The following is a 13,527-nucleotide window of genomic DNA, read 5'->3' on the forward strand; positions in this document are numbered from 1 at the left end:
GTACACCTGGCYACCGTGCCAGCGTGCATTGTGCCCCACAGGAGTCGCTAGAGCGCGATGGGACAAGAACATCCCTGCCGGCCAAACCCTCCCCTAACCCGGACGACGCTGGGCCACCCCATGGGTCTCCCGGTCGCGGCTGGCTGCGACAGAGCCTGGACTCGAACCGGGATCTCCAGTGGCACAGAGACCACTGCGCCACTCGGGAGGTGCATTAAATTGACATTTTTGAAGGGGTTAATACATTTTCTGTTTGGGCAAATCAAGTCTGACATTTCTAAGTGGAAATTACAAACTTTATAAGCCTTTTTAAAACTCAAATACACTATACGTTTTGCAGGRCCCCGTCCCCGCATGAGGCCTTTTGCCTTTTGGTAGACCGTCATTGTAAATACGAATTTGTTCTTAACCGACTTYCCTAGTTAAATAAAGGTTAAATAAATTAAAAATCTCAGCAACAAAATAGTGATCAAATTAAGATCCTCCATCTATAAAGTGACTGTAGAGAGTGATGTGCCAGTCTAGTGATGTGATGCGATAGTCTAGAGAATGAAGTGTGGGACATACAGAACTCACAGGGTTGGCTAAGAGAGCAGCTTTAGAGGAGAATAAATATAAACATTAAAGACCTGTTAAAAAAAAACTATTTCATTTTCATCTGATGGATAATGTGCTTATTTATTGCCAGGGCTTAGTTCAAGAGCTTCATATAGCCTATAGTAGAGATAAGGGATTCAATGCAGACTTTTGTTCATCCAATGCACATTACGACATCTTCATGAGGGCTTTACATGATCGTCATTTGGCGAGAAGGCTTTGGGGTTTGTTCCTTTAATGTCTGTGCATGTGAGAGACCATGGAGCAGAATGAGAACTTAGCTATCTCAGTTGCTGGCTGTCGCCATGAGTTAGGTGGGATTTCTTGTTGTGTTAGGATTTATGTCACCCTGCTATCATGCTGTAATGTTTTAAGAGGTGGCATGTTGCTACTTTGCCGCCAGGCCGGTGCATGGGCTGTAGACTTATCAGACAGATGGGTTGATAAGGGACTGAGTGTCCGGTTCATCGTTCCACTTCATTGAGCAGGACACCAGCATGGCTCAGAGGAAATAACATCATGTGCACGCACACACACACACACGCGCGAGGCCAGATGTCTGAGCCATCTCTGACATCCTAATGAGAGCTGTGGGAGATGCCCTCTCTCTGTTCTTGGCTGCATCAGTTTGACCTGAAATCTGACAGCACCATAATTCAGGGCTGCATGGTGCTGTTGATGTGCTCTGAATGAGACTCTGTTCCAGGACTGTAGAGTGGAGCTAACAGAACAGCAGGGTACTGTAGTGTACATGCATGAGAGCCTGTAGCTGATCTGGGTTGACAACTGCCTTCCCAGGCCCAACTACTGTCAAAGCATGTTCAAATCCTCCACCAGTCCAGTCCCTCTAGATCCTTTCCTGGAAATGCTGTCTGACGGCTCCCACATTTAACCGCCTCCGTATCATCATCGTCATAAAAAGAGGTAAAACCATAGGGAACCATGGAAACCAAGCCAACGTCACAAGAAAAGAAGAGCCACTCCAAGCTGTCAGATGACGTCACACACGGAGCAGGCCTGGCTGCCTCTTGACAGGGGGAAGCCACATGTTATGTCACCACGCCACGCCAGCGGCTACAAATCAATTAGCAGTCCTACACTGCCAGCTGAGCAGTCCTACACTGCCAGCTGAGCAGTCCTACACTGCCAGCTGAGCAGTCCTACGCTGCCAGCTGAGCAGTCCTACGCTGCCAGCTGAGCAGTCCGTGATGCTGCTTTCTTTTTCCTCAGGCCTAATCTGGGCTGGTGTTGACCCTAGGCTTCACATCTGCCAGACAGGCAGTGACACACATTGACATTTTCGTCATTTAGCAGGCTCTCTTATCAAGAGCGACTTACAGGAGCAATCYGGGTTAAGTGCCCTGTTCAAGGGCACATCGGCAGATTTTTTTCACCTAGTTTGCTCGGGGATTTGAAACAGTAACCTTTACTTTTACTGGCCCAATGCTCTTAACTTCTAGGCTACCTGCCGCCACACACACAAACACACACACACACACACACACACACACGTCTTTCTACCCGCTGCCGTTTGTATTTTACTATTACCTGTCTTCAGGATGACCACCTGCTCATAGTTGAGTAATCCACGAAGGAAGTGTATGATGTCAATCTCCTCCCAGACGGTTTTGAAGTCTAGTGATCTGTTATGTTGGACTGATCTAATGGTAAGTCATAGTCATACCCAGCCTTCTGCTCTGACATCATTCAACTACCTTTGTTTGAGGCTTATTTGAAGGACGAGCTTCAGCTGTCAATCATCTGCAGGCTGCAGACATGAAATGAAATATCCCATCTGTACTCCCGGAGATGCATTATATATGAGGGTGGTGGAGTAGTCAGAAGACCTTTAAGACCAAAGTCAATGGATGACTACTGGACATGGGAGAAAAGTTTCCTTCTGCAAAATGGTAACCCTCGAAGTGCTATCAAAACTGTGTCAGATTGACAGCTATTGTAAAACCGGAGAGGAAACACAGTAATCTATATATTTTTCTACTATATCCTTTTTCCCCCGAATCTTCTTCTCACATTTGTTATGTGCCTGTTTGAGCCCTTTACATGTGTGCCTCCATTGTGAGTTTAATTCTGTATATTTTAATTCAACACTCAATATTACACACCGAATGCAGAAACAACCAATAAACCAGCAGAAAAACCTCCAGAAATATGGACTCATGTCTTCAAATTCCAAAAGAGAGCGGAGAGCAATGTCTCTATGAAAGCTCCCTTATCTGTTGAGCTGAATTGAAATGTGAGTGAGGGTGGTTACTTCCTGACTGACAGCTTGGCAGAGGCGGAGAGAGAAAGGGAAAGGAGGATGTGTACTGGACTGAACAAAGCCTGCAGATGTTCCTCAATGCAGCGAATCTGCATCCTAACTAGAGAGGAGGAGAACGTAATCAGCTCACATAGTTCTGTCTGTCACTCACATTCACACACAGATATAGACCTGCATGTAGACACACACACACACACAATCTCTGTAACCCTTTTCTAACGTTTCGACTTTGAATCTCTCAATATCTCTTTATTTTTTATTAATCCTCAAGTAGATCATGGGGATATGACTGCTGAACTAGGCTAGTTCACTGAAGTAAACACTTGTGACAATGTAGGACCAGTGTCACACTACCTAATTCTTCAGTAAAAACAGAGGGATAACACATGGCTTTCTGAGATAGACGGTTCCTGTTCTCCCCTAACGTCTGGGTATCATCTTCCCTGGGTCCCGGTGTGACGCTCAGCGACCTGATAAATCTCAGCTACCTGATTAACTCTCCTAATTGAAGGGKCAGTTTGAGTTAACACTGGCTTCAAAGAGGCAATAGTTAGAGACAGTTTTATAGGCCGGGGTCATCAACCTTTTCTTGCCCAGGGACCCCCTCCCAGGCAAACCGGCAACCCAGGGARCCCCATCACGCATTTGCCCAAAATCACCAGGTGAATGATAATTGCAAAGGAGAAGTAATCAACTTTAAAATGAATAGATTTGGTAGATCGTTTTTCATTATTTTGACCAACCGACATAAAATCGGAAGAGCAGCTAAGCGCAGCTATTGAGCTGGTTACACAAAGGTCAGCAAAAKATTTACAGTACCAGTCAAAAGTTTGGACACAGCTAATCATTCCAGGGTTTTTCTTTATTTGACTATGWTCTACATTGTACAATAATAGTGAAGACATCAAAACTATGAAATAACACAACATGGAATCATGTAGAAACCCCAAAAAGTGTTAAACAAATCAAAACAAATTTCAAAGTAGTTACCCTTTGCCTTGTTGACAGCTTTGTCACACTCTTGGCATCCGCTCAACCAGCTTCATGAGGAATGGTTTTCCAACAGTATTGAAGGAGTTCCCACATATGCTGAGCACTTGTTGGTTGCTTTTCCTTCACTCTGCGGTCCAACTCATCCCAAACAATCTCAATTGGGTTGAGGTCGGGTGATTGTGGAGGCCAGATCATCTGATGCAGCACTCCATCACTCTCCTTCTCGGTCAAATAGCCCTTAGACAGCCTGGAGGTGTGTTGGGTCATTGTCTTGTTGAAAAACACATTATTGTCCCACTAAGCGCAAACCAGACGGGATGGTGTATCACTGCAGAATGCTGTGGTTGCCATGCTTGTTAAGTGTGCCTTGAATTCTAAATAAATCACAGACTGTCACCAGCAAAGCACCCCCACACCATCACACCTCCTCCTACATGCTTCATGGTGGAATCCATACATGCGGAAATCATCCGTTCACCTACTCTGCGTCTCACAAAGACGCAGCAGTTAGAACCAAAAATCTCTAATATGGACTCATGAGACCAAAGGAGAGATTTCCACCGGTCTAATGTCCATTGCTCGTGTTTCATGGCCTAAGCAAGTCTCTTCTTCTTATTGGTGTCCTTTAGTAGTGGTTTCTTTGCAGCAATTAGACCATGAAACCCTGATTCACGCAGTCTTCTCTGAACAGTTGATTTTGAGATGTGTCTGTTACTTTTACTCTGTGAAACATTTATTTGGGCTGCAATCTGAAGTGCAGTTAACTCTAATGATCTTATTCTCTGCAGCAGGGGTAACTCTGGGTCTTCCTTTCCTGTGGCYGTCCTCCGAATTGACTTAACTTCATGTCATAAAGTAATGATGGACTGTAATTTCTCTTTGCTTATTTGAGCTGTTCTTGCCATAATATGGACTTGGTCTTTTACCAAATAGGGCTATCTTCTGTATACCAACCCTACCTTGTCACAACACAACTGACTGGCCCAAATGCATTAAGGAAAGAAATTCCACAAATTAACACTTTTTTGGTTACTACATGATTCCATATGTTATTTCATAGTTTTGATGTCTTCACTATTTTTCTACAATATAGAAAAGAGTAAAAATAAAGAAAAACCCTGGAATGACTAGGTGTCCAATTTTTGGACTGGTACTGTATGTCCATGTCAAGAAAGCTTACCAGCAGCCAGCGGCACTGGTAGCCTACTCACCGGTGCTTTTTCAAAGCCTATGTCAGATACTAGTGTAACTTGCTCAAAATTAGGAGTTGAGAAATGAAGTTGACACCATRAGAAATATTATCCTCTTCTTTACCATAGGAATAGTAGTTCATTCTGTTGTTGCGAGCMAAATTCATAAAAACATTGAAATAAAATAAAAATAGGGCCTACCGAGTGGTGCAGCGGTGTAAGTCACTGCATCACAGTGCTAGAGGCATCACTACAGACCCAGGTTCGATCCCGAGCTGTATCACAACCGGCCGTGACCAGGAGTCCCATAGGGCTAGTCACAATTGACCCGTCGTCGTCAGGGTTTGGGGAGGGTTTGGCTGGTGCGGCTTTACTTGGCTCATCGCGCTCTAATTACTCTTTGTGGCGGGCCGGGCGCCTGCAGGCTGACCTCGGTCGTCAGGTGAACTGTGTTTCCTCCGACACATTGGTGCGGCTGGCTTCCGGGTTAAGCGAGCGGGTGTTAAAAAGCCCGGTTTGGCGGGTCATGTTTCGGGAAGACGCACGACTCTACCTTCGCCTCCCGAGCCCTTTAGGGAGTTGCAGCGATGAGACAAGATCGAAATTGGAGAGAAAAAGGGGAGTAACATTTTTAATATATATATATATATATATATATATATATATATACCCTGTTATAGGCAAATAAAAGAGTGTCATCGGTGCAATGGAGACAAAAGCATATCAGTCGGACTCTGCAGCGAGCTACCGAGCGCCGGCACGTTAACCATAATAGCACCGGAGRCTCAGGAACCAGAGGCGGGTGCAGTTTGAAGATGAGTTTAAAAAGATCAATGCTGGGCCTAGGCTGGGCGCTGAATGCAGCAATTAGCTGTGTCTCTGGGTCCCACCGTGGGCCTTTATCTTATAATTTCATCCTGTGAGTGACCCAGACTTAAAGTCAATACCACAGTGAGGCCGCTCGATAAGAGCTCAGGGGATCTGAAGCCGGCGGAAAACAGCTCCTGTCACCACCTGACGTACAACACACCAACAAGGGGAGGAGGGTGGGGTTGCTCGAGTCTGAGCCMTGTCAAAAGTCACCCTATGGACTTGGCAGAAACACCCCATCCATTATTGATTGCATGTTGGTAGAACCCCAGAGACTGTTGTCCTTACTGTACTTCCATTAGGGCCAGATGAATCACCTGCTCTTCCTCCATCAATGCCCACCTTCAATGTCCAACACTGGCAAGTCTGTCAATCAATCCCAACCTGAAATCCCTCATCTGTTCCCATTCCCTCCCTCTCTAACCCCCTGACACCATCCCTCTGAACACCACAACAACACAGTCAGAGTGTGAGTGAACCCCAGCCCATCTTTTCACTGCACACACAGTTTATCTACCCATAATCCTTCCAAACACCTCCCCCATTACTACGTTCACAGGCTTTCTTCATGCTGAGGGCTGGAGGGAAGGAAGACGCGACTCGCGTTTCAAACAGTCACAGCTGAACTGTGAGACAGCAGAGTTTGTTCTGCATGCCCACCAGTGGGTTATTGTGTGACACCAAGACTGGCTTGTAAAGATATCCATGCTGCTCCGAGCGCTCTTGCAGATGGGAGGACTTTGTTAGAGCAATAGGAGGACAGAGCTCGTCTCTCTGGGTTCCCGGCGTGCGCCGTCAGAGGCGCGCGAGCACGCACTACTCAGTATGCTACTTGACGCGTACTGTACGCCACAGCAGGAGCAAGAGGGCACAGGCAGTAGTTTGCCATTCGTAGTTAATTACCAGAGTGCTTGCTCCCTCTCCGGCCACTTGACGACTTCAGCACACTGCTGATCTACCAGTGCTTTACTGAAGAGAAACAACCAACAGCTCCGAAAAGAGAAGAGGACAAATCCTACTGGGGTCAGTCGTGTGAGACGAGGGGAGTGTACATGTGAAAGTTTGTGTATGTGTGCAAATGTGGGAGTGTCTCCGCGTCTGGGCCTGACGTTATAGGCAGAGGAGCAGTCATAGCTCACAAACTAAAGCAGCCCACCAGTGGGGCTGTGGKGGGAGAGATGGGACGAGAGAATGAAGGAGAAGGAAATAACTGCTTCGCCTTTAATTAAAACCCAGCAGGRGGGATTAAATGGCATGAAAGTAGCTTTTTAGTGGACACTTTCCGTTTTTCAAAATGTCAGCTTCCCAAATGTCAGCCACCACTACAGCCACACTGCTACTCTTTCTTCTAGGCTGGGGAGGGGAGCCACACAGAGGAATGAGGTGAGGAGTTCAGTTAAAACACCCAAAGGATGCCGGGAGATGCATGCCCTGCAGTCATTCATGTTTGTATTGATGCGTGTGCTGTTGTCTAATGCAAACTAATAGGGATGTAGCCTGCAGTCATCAGAGCGTATACACCGCCGCCGACTCTAGTCTCAGGGAATAAGGATGTTCTTGTGATATCCTGAAAACAGTCCGATATAAAAACCTCATGTGCTCTTCTTCGGCCTAATGCTTGAGAGGAGTGCATAAAATTATGCGGTGATGAAAAAGGGGAGATCTACATTATCTATCTACAGTATCTACATACAGTTTTCAAACAGAACTGTCGAGTATAAACAGAACTGGAGAAAAACAAAAGGCGCGTGCACAGAAAAGGAATACAAAGCACGCATACAAACGTGCATGTTCACAGACATGGACTCATGCACGCACACACACACACACACACACGCGCTACCTGCAGAAGGTGAGAAGTTCCGACTCACCAATCACTTTGACGAAGTACGCGTCGGCTTCAAAGTTGTTCTTCAAAGCGTGGATGGCGAAGCCCTCTCTCCCCTCCTCTTTGCTGAGCACGATCATATCCAATATTCCCTGCAAATGACAAAATGGTAATACATGACGAACAAAAAGGAAATGGAGGCAAAGCTTTCTTTGATGGTCTCTTCTGATGTACCACTTCATCCCCGTTATGGATAGAGAACAGATCCTCCATTACAGCAGTTATCTGCACTCCTCTCACACTCTTTGTCAGGGAATTACAGAGAAAATGAGCCAACTCCCAGAGACGGGAGTGGAATATAGATATAGAGATGGATAACTACTCCCTCCACGGAAACGAGGAGACAGGGCATATCGCACTAAAATACATATCATAAATAAATCACACAGCCAAAACAAACACATTGATTATGTAAACTCTAAGCAGGCAAGGCCATCTTGGATGTGGTAATGAAGGATGAATATGGATGAATATGTATGAACTTTCCAATTTGTAAGTCGCTCTGGATAAGAGCGTCTGCTAAATGACTTAAATGTAAATGTAAATGAAAGAGAGGGATGCCGGGAGGCAGGCGGTGATGGGTTAAGTCAGAGCGAGACAGAGCTCTCAGGAAGAAGGATGGGGAGGGAGGAGTGGAGGAAAACTTTGACTAAATAAGACGTAAGCTGTCCCAGATGGTGAATCTTGGTCAGGATGAAAGCTACGTGTCTGTTTAAAGATTTTTTTAAAGACAACCAGATTTGAGATGCAGCAGATCTCACTCTCCAAATCTCCTGAAGAGCTGATGGGCCCAACCCGTCTTATCTACACCTCTCGACCGCACACATCTCATCTCAGAGGGGGGCTGTGCTGTGAGCTGATTGGGCTCCTAAGGGGACAATGACCGTGCTCTGTCTGTCAGGCCCTGTCGCTTCACTGTGCCAGGGCCGGGCTGGCATCCTGCGCTAGTTGTGCCCTGCAGTGACAAGCTCATCTTGGCACACCCTTCCGTCGGCCCAGAGTGGGATTAGGAAAGAGAGAAGCTGCCGTAATCTGCTTGCCAGCGTGGGAGAGAGTGCCTCATGAGCGCGCCATTTCCAGCCTCATGTCGCTACCGCCGCTGAAGCCTCTCAGGGAGACTGGTGACAAAAGAGGATCCAGAGCCACCCACAAACAGGACAATTAACAAGACTAACCATACTAGAAGACACATACTAGAAGACACAAAGAGTCAATTCTTGCAGACAAAATGAAAACACTCCCCAATGGATTTCTGTGCCATTCAAACTTGGACTTTGTGGAGGTTGTCATACAAATTGAAACAAAATCCCACTAAACCCTGCTCTGCGATGATGTAAATGAGACTACATGACAAACTTGGATGAAGGTCAGGGTGACCTAACCTGACCTATCCACAGCAGTAAACACAGCTGCTGGTGGGATCTAGACTACAAGACAGAGTGAAAAAACGGCAATACTAAAGTCATTGAGAGTGGCCAGTCTGCCAGTCTCCCAGTCACAGCTGGTGTAGTAACAGCTCTGCTGCTGGTTAATTGGTTAATGATGAGACGCGAGAGCCCGAGGTCACCAGTGGTCTTCCTTTAAATGAGCAGAGCCCTTGTTTGTGTTACAGTGTCGAGGCGTAAAGACAGGAGCCTGGGCTAATTAGAGAGAAAGAAAGCGAGAGAGAGAGAGAGAGGAGGAGAGGAATAGAATGGGATAGGGGGATGTGCTCACATCCTCATAGATGTCAAATAAGGTGGCAGGGGGAAGCGAGAGGGAGAGAGTGAGAGTGAGAGCGAGAGAGAGAGAGAGGAGGATGTACTCACATCCTCATAGATGTCAAATAAGGTGGCAGGGGGAAGCGAGAGGGAGAGAGTGAGAGCGAGAGAGAGAGAGATAGGGGGATGTACTCACATCCTCATAGATGTCAAAGAAGGTGGCGACGGCGGCCCCGGGGATGGCCCCCAGGTCAGACTGGTCCCAGTGGACACGGAACATGCGGCCCACATCCTTACAGCTGGCATTGTCACACGGAACATTCTCCAGAAGGAAGGCCTGCTGGCCACTACAACACAGAGGAGAGAGAGAGAGATGCTGTTAGGGACTGTACAAACACATCCTGCGTTAAAATCGATGGATACTGTAAACACACGGACAGGAACACAGACAAGGTCGGACAAAACAACAGAGGAAGGTAGTCGTCGAAAGAGGCTTCAACATAAGTGATCAGAGCTGAAAATTGACTAGAGCAGGGTTGTCAAACTCATTTTGCCCCGGGGGCTGCATTCGATCTTCACCATTCTGTCTTCACCGAGGTCTGGAGCACCACACTGAAAATTGGTTATATTTCCTCGCCGTCAAAATTTGCCATCGTTTTGGGAATTTTATATATATTCCCCCGACTGCCTTTCATTTTGGTGATTTTAAGCGAGCTGGACACAGTCAAGAAACTGTATGCATGTAGGTCCATTATCATTCCTACACAGTTCCCATTTGGGTTTAGTCATTTTAAAAGTATATCGAGTTTGTTTTCCCCCACAATATTTACAAATGTAATTGTATTTCATTTGTTTATTAAATGTTTTACTCAAACCACCCGCGGGCCCGGATTGGGCTGTACGTTTGACACCCCTGGACTAGAGGATGATGATGGACAATGTATCCTCTGCGACACTTACACACAGAAGATATCGCTTTCTTTCGACTATAAAACACACGCATGAATTAGTGAAGCAATACCCAGATGAAAACACAAGTGTAGCAAAAAATGTATAATTATACACAAAACAAAAGAAGGGGAGCAACGATACAGAGACCTGGGCAGAAAATACTCAGCTAATAGGCAATTAGTAGCACTGTACAATTAAGTCCACAACGGAGATACAAACATGAGACTTAGAAGGGTTAGAACTCCAGACTGTATTGAATAGGGAAATAGTTTGGTTGCAGAGCTTTCATTTCCACACCATTGTCCAACATTTGTGAGAGGTGTGTTTTTTTTTCTTTCTTCCTTCCTGTACCCATTTTCTGTCGAGACGGTTACCCGTGTATACGTCTTTAGATCTGATCGGGAGTGTCGAAATGGAGCAAGCCTAAAAATAGAATCAGCATGAAAATGTTCTCTTTTTCCGCCTGTCTTTTCATTCCATTCTCTCTCCCCCTCTCCGTCTTGAGCATTGAAGAGAGCGAACCGGAGGCTATGAGGCTGATAGAAACTCTCACCCTAGAGGACGGCTTGGCAGTGTGTGTGTGTGTGTGTGTGTGTGTGTGTGTGTGTGTGTGTGTGTGTTGAGAGACAAGGTACGAGTGAGAATGTGTTTCCACCTTTGTGTGTCACTGAAAGACTGAGAAATGTGACACCGCAACGAGGCTCCATCGGTATGCTCAACACAGAGCCTACCTAGCGAGACGGAGAGAGATCAACAAACTTGGAGACGGAGACAGTCTCCCACTCCCACACACACACACCAAAGCATGTCCTTCCACATTATGAAGCCAGAGGACAAACTCACACATTCCCTATATGCCCAGTCTCTCTCTTCTCCCACCAGGACACACACACACACGTCTGTATATTCATTTTAACAGAACAAAAAGCCCAGCTTCTATCAGACTGGGAGGACCATGAGACCAAGCTGAAATAACAACCTGCTGTACTTCCAGTACGGAGCCTTCGTCTACCAGCCACTTCGGAAGGGATTGGAAGGACATGTGAAATGACACATGTAGTGAAGGTTTGCTGTTGACTTTTCTTGTCAGTCAATATGGCCATTGGCATTTTCCTCTCCAACACACACCATTACCCTTTCATTGTTAGAATAACCATCCGGAACGTTGGATTAACATCAGATGTTAACTAAAGGAAGTCTGGGCAATACAAGGCACTGTCTGGACAGAGATTGAAGTCACAAATTGGTCATCAAACTGTTCACTTGAATGATTGACCCATCATAAAGGCTTTGATGTGCCAAATCCATTAGCGCGTGTGGTGCCACTCCCAATGTGTGGCATGACTAGATCTAACTGACTCTGGAGTGCCGTCACACGCCCTAATGAATTTGGCACATCAAAGCCTTTATGACGGGTCTATCATTCAAATGAACAGTTTGATGCATTACCGTACATCTGAATGGCCATGTTTTGCAGCTCAGAGAATCTCACAGCTGATACAGGGTTAGAAATGTGGTCGAGGACCTTTTGGCTGAAAAAGCCTAACACAAAAGGGTCTTTTTCCCCCTCATTCCAAATCGGATAAGGCAGACAACGGTCTGGAATTGTCCCCTGTAGATGCCAGTCTGAGTGAATGCCCCCAGTGGCCAGCCTCCAGGGGTGGGCACACAGACCTGCAGAGAGGACTGTTACTACACACACACACACTCTCATGTGGACAAACATCCTTCCACAGCAAACCAAATACACACACCGTATCCTGTTGGAGACAAGGATTCCTTCTAGCTTCCAAGTGGTTAACCACATCAAGCCCAAACCACCTCATAGAACAGCATCCTGGGTAAACACAATTCAGCACTCTTGTCAGAAAGAGATTTCCCTGTGAGGACACTCAATCAGTAATATCTATTCTCAATTGGATGAAAGTACTAAGATTCTGTCTATGATCGTATCTTCACCCCATAATCAGCCCCACGTCTCAATCGAACTGATGCCTGTGCTTATCGATCTCCTCTACACAGCTAACGATAGCGTGTGTTGCATCAGGAGAGTGATGCTGGCATTTAAAGAGTTTCATGCTGAACGGTAGCGAGAGCACCCATTGTTATTCAACGCTGTGTGGGTGGGTGTGTGTTCTCGCTCTCTGGGCCTTTGTGTCTTCTGAAGAGCCTGTGTTGCTCCACAGGGGATGTGATGAGCACATGGTCAGGAGAGGTGCCAGCGTCACTGATAAAGGGCAATAGCCTGAGTGCATTGCAAATCATCGAGGTAGGATACACTAGAGAGGGCGTGCGTGCACATACACACACCTAGATTCTAGAGCATCCAAGTCTTGTCTGTGTGGCAAACAGAGCAGAACACATGTTCACACCCAACGAGTCAGTTCCAAAAGCTCACTCAGAAACACACACACACACACACACACACACACACACACACACACACAGAGAGAGGTAAACAGACAGAGATGCAGTATACAAGTCTTGCTCTCCACCAAGTTCCATTTTTTTACCGCAGCAGAATAATTAAACTGCAGTCACACTTGTACGAGCTGCACCAAATTGAATGCACTTCTCAACCCTACACAATTACTTACGGTCACAGAAATTCAATAGTATTACGTCCTATAGACCAGGGTTTTCCAAACTCGGTCCTGCCCTGGGTGTACAGTGCATTCGGAAAGTATTCAGACCCGTTCCCCTTTTCCACATTTTGTTACGTTACAACATTCACCTAAAATGGATTAAAAAAAATACAGAAATCCTCAATCTACCCACAATACAATGCGAAAACAAGTTTTTAGAAATGTTTGCCAAAAAAGCATCCGATTCTCATTGATCYTCCTTGAGATGTTTCMACAACTTGATTTGAGTCCACCTGTGGTAAATTAAATTGACTGGACATGATTTAGAAACATTTCWGCAGCATTGAAGGTCCCCAAGAACACAGTGGCATCCATCATTTTTAAATGGAATAAGTTTGGAAAAACCAAGACTCTTTCTAGAGCTGACCAATCGGGGGAGAAGGGCCTTGGTCAGGGAGGTGACCAAGTACCC

General features: G+C 46.1%; 1 protein-coding gene across 1 annotated transcript in view; it reads right to left on the reverse strand.

Moving 5' to 3' along the window:
* The window catches only part of LOC111974179 (T-cell immunomodulatory protein-like), a 126,410-nt gene that overhangs the window by 33,808 nt on the left and 79,075 nt on the right, over window positions 1-13,527 (reverse strand). Inside the window, exons 11-12 of the mRNA XM_024001815.2 lie at window positions 9,716-9,866; window positions 7,803-7,911 (exon numbers count right to left, since the gene is read on the reverse strand). Of these exons, the coding sequence (XP_023857583.2) occupies window positions 7,803-7,911; window positions 9,716-9,866 (260 nt within the window). The remainder of the gene's footprint in view (window positions 1-7,802; window positions 7,912-9,715; window positions 9,867-13,527) is intronic.

This window comes from Salvelinus sp. IW2-2015, linkage group LG15 (genome assembly GCF_002910315.2).
Source record: "Salvelinus sp. IW2-2015 linkage group LG15, ASM291031v2, whole genome shotgun sequence".
Taxonomy (NCBI): Eukaryota; Metazoa; Chordata; class Actinopteri; order Salmoniformes; family Salmonidae; genus Salvelinus; species Salvelinus sp. IW2-2015.